Below are 11405 nucleotides of genomic sequence, written 5' to 3'. Positions count from 1 at the left end.
GACAGAAAGTTAGAGAGGCATGGCGGGTGAGGCACGAGGGGGGAGGAGGAGGAGGGGGGGGGGGGTCAGCGATGAAGAAGCAGAGGGTCTTGGCGAGAGACAGAGATTCATGGGGGGGGAGTGTGACTCTGTTGTTCTACACCTCCGTTGTTAATCACAGACCCGATGTCCTCGCCGTCCTCGGGTAGCCGGAGCCTCGGGCGCCTTCAGCCCGCAAAGGGAAACATGAAGGCCGACGCAGAATCATTCATTTAACAGAAATCGCAGCCAAACGTTCTGATTTCTACACTTGAAAAAAGAAGTTTCTGCAAGCTGGTAACGATTTGGCTGCATAGACACAATCAAATGGGGAAGTTTGATTGTGTTAACGAACGTCACGAGACGACAACAGCAACAGAGGTGCAACATCTCCCACCCTGACAGCCACAAACCAACCTTCTCTCCCCCTTCGCCGTCTTCTCACATCAGTCACACGGAAAATCTTGTTAAAAAATCTCGTTAATTTACACTTTTGAAAAACTTTGACTTTCGTTAACATTCAGAGTTCTGACGACGTCATCTTGATGTCAGCATCACGCTAAAAACGAAAAAAGGATTTTTTTAAGTTGGATTTTGAGACTAATGGAGAAAATCCAATGAGGATTCGGTTCAGATTTGCAGATAAGGGGCAGTTTTTTTTTAGCAAAGTCAAAAGAAGATGTAAATAATGCTGTTTTTGCGTGCGTGGGTTTGTGTGTGCTTGTGTCCTCCAGCCCTCGGCCCTCTTCTCCGCGCCCTAAATATACTGCAGCCCCTTCCACCAGCTGCTGTCTGCGTCTCTAATTATAGCCTCTGCAGGGCAAGACCGGGGGTCCGGTTTCCCCTTCCCACTGCGCTTAAACCGGGCCTCCAAAACAGGTTCTGACAGGACTTCAGAACTCGCACGGGGCTCAACTAGTGATTAATTCGCCGATTCCCTCCTCAGCGGCGGACACTAAAGCGTGAAGACGTGTCCACTGAAGGAGGTGCGAGGAGAAGAAGCGTGAAGACGCGGGACACAAAGTGAGGACATCTGGGTCTCTGGTTCCTATGGTTTAATATTGACATTGTCATGCCTTAATAAATGAAATAAAATCCACGACGGTGCCTGTATACGCGGGGGTGGGGGGTCAGTCGGTGGGGTCGGAGATGGTGTTGTGAGCCTCTCAGGGGAGAATCACAGATGCAACATCTGCTGTTATCAGCCTGCATCGTTATAACGTGATTAATGAGCTCGGTTTTACCAAGAGACTCTCGTCACTTCATTCTTCTTCTCCTCTCCACCCCGTGATCTTTTGCTCCTGTACCTCCTGCCCCCCCCCCCCCCATCTCTCTCTATTTCTGACTCCCTCGGAGGGGGGAGGGTGACTCCCAGTAGGTCAACCCACTTCTCCCGTCTCTGTCTTCACGTCTCTTTCTCTCTCCGTCAGAAACGTCCACCTGAGAATTATCCTGGACAACATCACCAAGAGCAACTTTGACATTAACAACAACAACAAGACTCCAAAGATCTGTTGATCTGTTTACTGGTTTCCTCCCACTTTCTCCGGTGGGGGAGGTTCTGTGTATTTTTGGAAGCGGCTTGCGATCCGGCTTAACCACATTCGCTGTGTGCGCTTTGTGCGTCGCCTCCATCGCATGTCAGCTGGGGCCGCCGAGGACTTAACGAGGGAGTTGCATGCGCGTTTCCATGGTGACGGTGCGTTTCCCAGGGCCTTTGAAGGGACCGAAGGTTATCACTGAACATCCGGCAAACTCAAAGCCCAAGGTACCGTAAAAAGCCCATGTGGCTCTGGCTGAACTTTACAATAATGATGTGATGGTGGCGGTGCTGGATGCTGGAGGTCTGCAATTATTCTCTGTTATTTCAATATTTATTAAAAGTTGTAGCTGCTACTGAGAGCATACTCACGAACTTTAAAAGTTGGAGAACTTTAACATTGATGGTGCTGAGGGAATTGTGACGTTATGATCAAGTAAACCAAATGACTGTTGTAATCTGGGAGCTGCGATGTGAGTCACATTGAGGCGTCTTCACGTTGTGTTTTACTTTAAAATCACATTTCTTTCATCAAGACTAAAATCAAACGTAAGTTTACTTTAAATAAATGACTGACATGTGAAAAATATACACAAAAAAGAAACGAAACCGGATGAAATGAACGGTTGAAAAGGTTTTTAACCATGTTGGCTGCAACTGCAAATGAAAACAGTCTTTAATGATCAATTCACTGTTTCTCTGTCAGTGCATCGCACAGGTATAACCCAGAGGAACGTAAGACATGCCAAGGTCTTTTTATCTATTGCTTTACAAATACATTCTGAGAAAGAAATATTTCTATTCTTAAAACTACCAATTAATACTGCAAAATACTGCATTACGTAAAAGCTCCTGAAGCCTGAAAAGGAACATTTTATTCGGCTGTGACTGTTTTAACACAGTTTTTAGTCCAGTGGTCAACAGGTTGTAAGATAAATCTAAATGGTTATGAGATGATTTATGTGATATGTACATATATATATATATATATAACCATATATATGTATATATATATACATTCCAAACATGACATCGTCCTGCATTCTTTGAGCGGACGATGTTCCAGTTCCCACAGTGTGAAGCTCTAGCTGCTAAATAATAAAGTGCAATATTTAGTTACTCTCTACCATTGACACTCAACACGATGACTTCATAAGCGGTGACGTGCGTGTTTGTCGCATCCTTTGCCCCCAAACAGCAGTTAGTCACCAACACCCACATTGCTCTGATTGTGTGAAGTCCTGTGCTGTGGAGGAGGCGGCAGCAGCAGTTGGCTAAAGATCAGCTCAGCGCGGTGACAACAGGTGGGCAACAGGTGGACACACACACACACACACACACACACGTATACGTTCTGCAAGCAGAAACCTTTGCATGTCTTGCATGAGCGATTTGAGAGAAGGGTTGTGCGATCAGAGGCTGTGGGGAATAGCGGGGAAGTGGGCGATCGCGCCGAGCAGCTTTTTCTCACTGGATCAATGTGTCGGACATCAGCGGATCAATGGTCAGCTTCTGTATCGCTCACACACCGACCCTCTCAGTCGTACTGCTGAAATCACACACGCACACACGCACACACACACACACACACGTTTGTTGTTCTCCCGATCAATGGTCAGCTTCTGTATCGCTCACACACCGACCCTCTCAGTCGTACTGCTGAAATCACACACGCACACACGCACACACACACGTTTGTTGTTCTCCCGATCAATGGTTGGCTTTCTTGAATCACAACACACGCGCGCACCTGCACAAATTATGTTATATTGATTTTTTAGTTTGTTTTCTGAATGCAGCGACAGAAAGGTCAGTCGAGCAGCTCCTGAATCAAATCACGTCACGTCTTTCAACCACCCTGGATGATGTTGTACACTGGAGACATTTGCACTATGGGATAAAAGTGTGCGCACACACGCAGAGATCTAAAAAAAACTAATTGAATCCCAACCTGCTTTGGTTACAGGTACGGCCTCCGGGGGATGAAAGAACGGGAATCGCATTGCAGGGGATGTAAAATTCAGGATTCCTTTCGAAGATTGAGAGGAATGAATGTTTTCGACCCTCGCTGCGTTCCGTCACTCTCCTTCTCCCAAAGGTTCCACGACGACTGAAGTGATCACGACGTGTAAATCAGGACTAATGTCGCAGCAAAGAAGTTTTTCACACAATAAACTCAATGTATCGTTCACATTTAAGTGAAATATGAAGTGACTTACACACAGAACGTGCGGGACTCGGAGTCCTAACGAGCGAGTCGTAGTCTAATAGTCTGGAGACTCGAGCTGCCGGCGTCCCGCATAACGAGGTGCGAACGCGACGCCGTCACACACCCTCGCGTCCGTTAACTAACGGTGGCCACGAGAGCCATTAAGAGTCCCGACCGCCAAAACTCTGCCAACGTTAAGCGGCTCGGCCCGGAGCGGCGTGGCGGGCGGGACTCGTCATTAACGTTGAGAACGGGCATATTTCTGCCCCTATTTTAATTCGAATCTCCGCAGCGGCGCAGCTTTCACTTCATATTTGCGGCTGAGCGGCGTGAGCTGCAGAACGACACTGAGGGCAAAATAAATCATCTCAGGCGTTCGCGGCATGGCGGCGCTTAATGAACACAAACATGGCCGACGCAAGTTTCGTACGAGAAACAATTTGTCCGCTACATCAGATTTCTTTTAAGAAGCGTGATGGAATTTGATCTCATCAACACCTCAGTCCTTCTCGTCCTCCCGTCGCCACACAAATAATAAACATCTGTTTGGATCAACTGACAGAAATAACAATATAACAATAACTAATAATGTCCAATCCGGCACCAATTCTAGTTACACTCAGTCGACTTTCCTCCCCCACATTCCTCCAGAGGCTTCTGTAGTTGTCTTTAAATCGAGCAACATGTGTTTTTATAGTAGTATAATAGTCTTTTAATGTGTCCTCTTTGAACATAAATCTACCACCAAAGCAGACGATCTATTTATAAGCCTGTGTTGTGAATCAGGTGCTAATTGCATTGCCCTCTAATTCCCATTGATGTTTATACTGAAATGTTAATGGCGAGTTCAGCGACATCAAAACGTGCCGAGTCAGCAAAAGAAAAAAGGTCACATGGTGGCTTAAAAAGGGTGTGTGTGTGTGTGTGTGTGTGTGTGTGTGTGTGTGTTTGTGTGTGTGTGTGTGTGTGGTTATATTTATCAGAGCTTCTCATTGCTTTGTCAACATCTCTCTCTCTCTCTCTCTCCCTCTCTCTCTCTCTCTCTCTCTCTGTCCTTCTGTCCGCAGCCCTCTTCAGCAATGAGCAGTAAGGACAGCGGCGGAGGGGCGGAGCCTCCGGCTCGGACCAATCAGAAGACGTTTTTGGACGACGTCATTTTGACCTTCACCTCCCCGATGGCCTGGCTGCTGGTCGTGGCTCTGGTCATCACGTGGTCGGGAGTCGCCATCGTTCTCTTCGATCTGCTCGACCCCAAAACCCTGACAGGTAACATTTGCAACGTGACGCTTCATCACAAGCAAAAGCACCCGTTTCGCATTTCATCTGTGATTATAATTCCATCGTAATGTGATTATAATGTGCGTTTAATCACACTGTCCTCCAACTCATTTATCCCCATTTATCACGAATAATTTCCACGTTCATAGTTTCATCTGCATTTTCCAACCAACCTTTCAGACACTTTTGAAGCAGACTTCAAAAGTGGACGTGCTCTCGGGAAGGTCATCGTTTTCAACCCCAGCGCGGCGAGTCGGCACTTCTCTGCTGCTTCTCTGCTGCTTAAAGCGGCGTCGCTCTGCAGCTGCCGTGAGAATGTTTGTGGTTTCTGAGGAGTGCAGATCCTCACACTCACGTTGGCCTCTGACATAAGACACACGGCAGTAATTCAGCTGCGTGCACACCGAGGCCCGTCCGCTCCTTCTCGAGGAAGTAGGATGCTAGGACGGATTGAAAGGACACTTCCTGTTTCTTCCATTCACGCGTCGGCCGCACTGCAAAAGTTTCAGCTCGGGACTTGATAATCCCGGTGATCACGTTTAGTTCTCTGCGATGTGATTACACTCTTGTTATTATTATTGTCATCCGTCTGCGAGGCCGACAGTCAGCTAGCTTAGCTTAGCTTAGTTTAGCTTAGCAAGATGACTGTCCAGTAAAATCCATTTTAAAGAAGCTAAATTACATGTCATGTTTTTTCTTAATTCATACTTAAAAAGTCATGTTGGGTTGGGGAGAAGTATTTAACATATCCTGTATGGAGATTCTGTTTCCAATACTAGATAAACATTCATTTTGGTTTAAATGCACCAAAGTCTTTTGGAGATAAAGAGAATTATGTTGACTTAAATTATTCAGAACTTGTAAAGTAAAGAATTCCCTCGGGACAAAGCATTAGCATGCAGTGACCTTAACAGACCCACAGAGGTCAAACTTTCTGCAATCTCACAACCAAAATAAGAGGAAAATGCACCGGGATAAAGACCGTTCTATCTGCTCCTCATCACTCCACCGTGTCCGCGGACCGTCCGGCGTGAGGATAGTCCCGCCTCCCACATTCCATTAACTCCTCTGCCCTCCCCCTCTGACCCCCGACCCTCCTCTTCACCTCTTCTCCATCCTCATGCCGTCAATCACCTGCCACCCCATCCAAAGAGTACACCTCACACTGTGACGACCCCGTGTGTTTATCCTCTGGTAAAAAGACGACACCAGCAAACCACTAACAGTGTGAGCGCGCTGCCTGCTTCTACTCCCGCGCTGCCTGCTTCTACTCCCGTGCTGCCTGCTTCTACTCCCGCGCTGCCTGCTTCTACTCCCGTGCTGCCTGCTTCTACTCCCGCGCTGCCTGCTTCTACTCCCGTGCTGCCTGCTTCTACTCCCGCGCTGCCTGCTTCTACTCCCGTGCTGCCTGCTTCTACTCCCGCGCTGCCTGCTTCTACTCCCGCGCTGCCTGCTTCTACTCCCGCGCTGCCTGCTTCTACTCCCGCGCTGCCTGCTTCTACTCCCGCGCTGCCTGCTTCTACTCCCGCGCTGCCTGCTTCTACTCCCGCGCTGCCTGCTTCTACTCCCGCGCTGCCTGCTTCTACTCCCGCGCTGCCTGCTTCTACTCCCGCGCTGCCTGCTTCTACTCCCGTGCTGCCTGCTTCTACTCCCGCGCTGCCTGCTTCTACTCCCGCGCTGCCTGCTTCTACTCCCGCGCTGCCTGCTTCTACTCCCGCGCTGCCTGCTTCTACTCCCGCGCTGCCTGCTTCTACTCCCGCGCTGCCTGCTTCTACTCCCGTGCTGCCTGCTTCTACTCCCGCGCTGCCTGCTTCTACTCCCGCGCTGCCTGCTTCTACTCCCGCGCTGCCTGCTTCTACTCCCGCGCTGCCTGCTTCTACTCCCGTGCTGCCTGCTTCTACTCTCGCGCTGCCTGCAGCACAAGCGAGACCACGAAGACGCAGGTGATTCCTGTCCAGTATTTCCAATGTGTCCATTGGTTCAAACGGGTGTTTTCCACCAGCTGCCGTCTTGTTGACTCCATGTCCCTCCGCGAGTTTACAAGCTCGTTCAGTCCAACAGGAGCTTTGTGTCTTTGACTCTCAGGAAACTAAATTGTGGGAATCGAGTCTCAAAGTAGCTCCTGTTTTGAAGGTGGACGATCAACACAGTCCGTCATCGGCTTGTGAAATCATCATTTTTATTTTTCCGTCACTCGATCTAATGATGACTTAGGGCTCGTTGGGATTTTAAGTTACATTTTCTGTGCACGTTGCCGGTTTGTTTTCCAGCCAGCATTGAAATTTATGTTAAATGTAATGTTGTTGGCTTTAAGAATACTGACGCACAGAAAGTGGGATTTCATATTCATTTCCTATCTACGGAGGCATCTGAAAAGTGTCCCCGTGCCCAGAAATCCAGTCGACAGTGACAAAATGCTGGGCTGCATTTTTAATCACAAAGCTTTTCTCCCATCATGACATTTCAATAAAGGCCAGCGGGTGTAAATGAAACGCGGAGACATTCTCGGACAATAACGAAGAAATGCAATTCTCCCTGTCGCGAAAGAGCAGCAATGGAGTCTCGGATGTGTGTGTCTGTGTGTGTGTGTGTGTGTGTGTGTGTGAGGAATAATACACGAAATAGCACCAGGAAATTATACAGGTATAGAAATGTGGGAAGAGGAGACACCACAGAGGAAGAGACAAAGAGACAAAGCTGCAGCAGTTTAATCAGAGAGACACGAGGAAACTTCTTGATGTATGCAAACTTATTTCCATTCATCCAAAATGTCACATCGTTTTGATGCGGTGGCCAAAACACACAAAACAAAGGCGGAAGACGAGACTGTGAAAGTGAATGAAGAGTGAACGACAGAGACATGGAGCGAGTTAGAGAAAAGGAGCACAGGAGAAGAGGGGAGGAGGAGAGATGTAGCCAGCGGGGGGGGGGGGGACCCGGGGGGGGGGGGGCTGCCAATCAGAGAAATGTCAGTGCATTAATCAGCTGTTTCCATTAGACAAACAGGCTCAAAGCTTCTTCCACCTGAGAGAAGGAATATTATATTCTGTACGTCTGGCCGGTCGACGGTGGAAATACTGGCAGGAACCTGCTGTGTTCTCAGCATGTGGTCAAAGTCCTCACAGAATTAATAGTTAGACCTTAGCAGTAAGATGCATGTGTTGTGTGTGACTTTGTCTTGTTTTTTTTTTTAATTCCATAACGTTTGAAGCAACAAAAACGTAAATCTAGATCTGTGACGGCTATTGATTGATTTCATTGATCGTCCCGATTCGTCTGCTGCTCTTTCTCTCTCTCTCTCTCTCTCTCTGTGCCTCCTCGTTTCCTCAGTCCTCATAACTTTGACCCGGGTATCGGTGGCTTGAAGGATGTCTGAGTTACTAGAACGCAACAGGAAGAGAGAGCCTTTCCTCTCCAGACGTCTAACAGAGGCCTGACGCACATCTGGAATATGCAAATGTTGTTAACCGAATCAAAAGCAACTATATGTTATCGTTAATGCTGCTCTGCTCATCAGACGGAGATCTACATGTAACATAATATACAAACACAGCTGCACCGTAACCGCACAACGGTGCATCGCTCTGCAATTAATGCCTGGACTCCTCTCTCCTTGTGTGTCTTCCTTACCTCCTCCGCTCGCATCTTAGGAGAGAGGGACTACGGCGCGAGGACAGGAGGTGAGGGAAGGAAACCGAGGATGCACAAACTGAGAAATGAGAAGAGCCCCATTGTCCTCCCCGTGAAACCCGCCGCGTTGTCTCTGTTAACGCCGTGTCCCTCCCTCCCTCCCCCAGGTCTCCCTCCCCCCTCCGCCGTCGCCCAGAGAGGTTTGAAGGCCAGAGGCAAGCAGAGAGCCGCCGTGCACGTCACACTCCTCGGGGCTAAAGTTAAATAGTTTCCACATTGAGAAGCGAAACGCCGCGTCTGAACCTTTCAGGCATTTCATCAAGTACACACGCGATTAAATACTGCACTCGATCTTCTGTTTATCTGCTGTGAAGGGATTTCAATGTGCTAGTTTTTCAGATGGTGTTTTGTAGGTCACCACCGCTGATGTTTTTGCTCAAGTTTAATTTTACTCATCAAAAAATATCTTGATTATTTCATGAAATCCTAATGTTAATCTTTTTGTTTTTTTAATTGCATTCTCTTTATTCTATCTAGCTGGTTTTCGTCCAATGAAATCAAGCCCTGCCGAGCCGCCGGTTGAAGTCGCGTCTCAGGAGAGCGCCGATTGGTTGGAGATGATGTGGACCTTTGCAGCCAGCATGGTGGCTCCTGATGATGAGGACGAGGAAGGTATTCAGCAGCTAACTGAACCCCTCACATGTAAGAAAGCAAATCACCTCATGCTGGCTCCACTGACCAAGATAACCAACGCCGTGACATATCTTAGTCATTCACACTGAGTCATGAATGAAACACTTCAGTATTCTATTAATCAGCATGGGAACGTAATGAAAAGTGTGATAATCCACGCTGTGCAGAATGTTATCACTCGCTGACTAACAGAGATGAAACCGATATGATGCCCTTTTCACTTTTAAATTGCGGATATAAATCAGGCATAAAATAAACTTACCATCATCTCCTTTATTCAATCATCAGAACCAACGGCCCATTTTAAACACCGCCAATTAACTGTAGTGAAAACGTGACACTTACCAGTACTTCTGTCACAGCAGGAACTGGAACCGCCGCCAAACGCAGACATTAAGACTTGATTGTGTGCTTGAAATAGATCCCAGCGTGCTCCTCTTCACCAATGAGACAAATAACAAACAGGCCTTTCACAGATAGTCCTAATTTCAACATTTAAATAAAAACGGTTGAGGGAGAGAAGAACTGATCTCCTCTCTGTATCGATCTTCTTGGAGCCTAAATCGATATATTTCTACATTTTAGCCGTTGTGAGTTGTTGTATTATAAACTTAAGAAGCAGTTCATTTTGCAAGGAGGAGGTTCAAGGCCAAAAACAACAGGAGGAAGACAAATAAAAATAATTATGAAGTGACGCAGGAGGCTTCATATTCATTTGCATGGTAATGTCAGTTTGGCGTTTAATATTCATGGCTGCAGTAAGTGGGATTGATCAGAACACCTCGTCTTCTCTTCTGGCCTCCAGCTTTCCACTCCGAGGAGCTCTGAGCAGGAGGAGCGAGACGGGAGGAAGAAGGGCGACGAGGAAGAGGAGGTCTGGCTGAAGCGGAGGAGAGGATGCAAAGAAACAGAAGGAGGAGGATGGAAGTGTGCTGTTTCTTTCTGACTGTCTGTTAACTGAAAACAATTAAACATGAAATAGTGTAATAAAAAAAGCATCATTTTATCACCGGATCTTAATAAAACTGCACATTCTTTTCTGCATTTGCTCTTTAAAAAGTACTCAGATTTTAAAACTGTGACAATAGACACATTACAAAGTTTCTCTAATTGACTTCATATAACGTTCGACAAACAGCTAAAGGTCCTCAGGTGGAAAGTTAAACAAATGGATTAAAATAAAGACGTTGTAGGACAATCATGATAATAAAAAAGAAATGTAAATGCTTTTTATATTCTTCTTGACTAACTATAACTACCTATGACCTATTGGTCAAAATGTAACCGGCAAAAAGGAAGATTTGAGGACAAGAATTCTGCCGCCTTTAAATGTTCTTCACAGAAGAATCGCTCGCTTTGTGACTGCGGATAAACGAGGTTATAGGCACTCGATGTTGTGGTTTCATTACTGGTATCAAAATATAAATGGTATTCAATTTCCTCAACGAGATAATGTGATATGATGAGAGCGGCTAATCTTTGAATAATTGAGAAAAAATACTGACACACACACACACACACACACACACACACACACACACACACACACACGCCTGCCTTTAGATTCCTGGCAGTAAAAGCAAGGAATAATGGATCTTAGTATTTCCTGGCCCCAGGGAGAAGCTTTTAAACATAATTTGTTGCTTTAATTTATTTACACAACCTGGCAACCCGGCCCCTCAGGCTACGGTAGGTACATTAAACAGCACACACACACACACACACACACACAAACACGCGCACACACACACACACATCCAGAAAGAAACGACTCTTCACCAGGTATGACACATAATCTAGCAGGTCTTTCATGCAAATTCCATCTCGCAGACAATCTGTCGGTTTCACGCGTTCACAAAGAAACATTTGTGGTGCAGAGTGAACAAACCAGCCAGCCGGAAACCATCAATCTCCAGGAAGCTCTTCACAGCTTCATTTTCACCTTGGAAACCTTTTCACAACATTTATTCCACAGAGAGTTGATGGGCGAAGCAGTTACGTGGTGTCACACACACTCCTCCATAGCGGGACCCTGGT

At 46.8% G+C, this 11405-nt stretch overlaps 1 protein-coding gene across 29 annotated transcripts; it reads left to right on the top strand.

Moving 5' to 3' along the window:
- The first annotated feature begins 802 nt into the window (after positions 1-802).
- LOC120808364 (triadin) lies at positions 803-10412 on the top strand. Of its 29 annotated transcripts, XM_078093710.1 has the most exons (10): positions 872-1041; positions 1449-1786; positions 2757-2862; positions 3525-3656; positions 4835-5033; positions 6198-6239; positions 8696-8725; positions 8843-8890; positions 9213-9377; positions 10174-10412. In XM_078093710.1, exons 5-10 carry the CDS (start codon positions 4847-4849, stop codon positions 10194-10196), a joined length of 495 nt encoding a protein of 164 aa, XP_077949836.1. In that variant the 5' UTR covers positions 872-1041; positions 1449-1786; positions 2757-2862; positions 3525-3656; positions 4835-4846; the 3' UTR covers positions 10197-10412. The 29 variants fall into 29 exon arrangements, with proteins under 29 accessions (XP_077949838.1, XP_077949848.1, XP_077949840.1 ...); XM_078093714.1 differs by lacking the exon at positions 8696-8725 and having other exon boundaries at positions 869-1041; XM_078093716.1 differs by lacking the exon at positions 3525-3656 and having other exon boundaries at positions 9213-9347.
- Positions 10413-11405: the final 993 nt, after the last annotated feature.

The sequence above is a fragment of the Gasterosteus aculeatus genome, chromosome 18 (assembly GCF_964276395.1).
Source record: "Gasterosteus aculeatus chromosome 18, fGasAcu3.hap1.1, whole genome shotgun sequence".
NCBI classification, from domain to species: domain Eukaryota; kingdom Metazoa; phylum Chordata; class Actinopteri; order Perciformes; family Gasterosteidae; genus Gasterosteus; species Gasterosteus aculeatus.
This window is presented reverse-complemented; position numbering and strand designations above follow the sequence as displayed.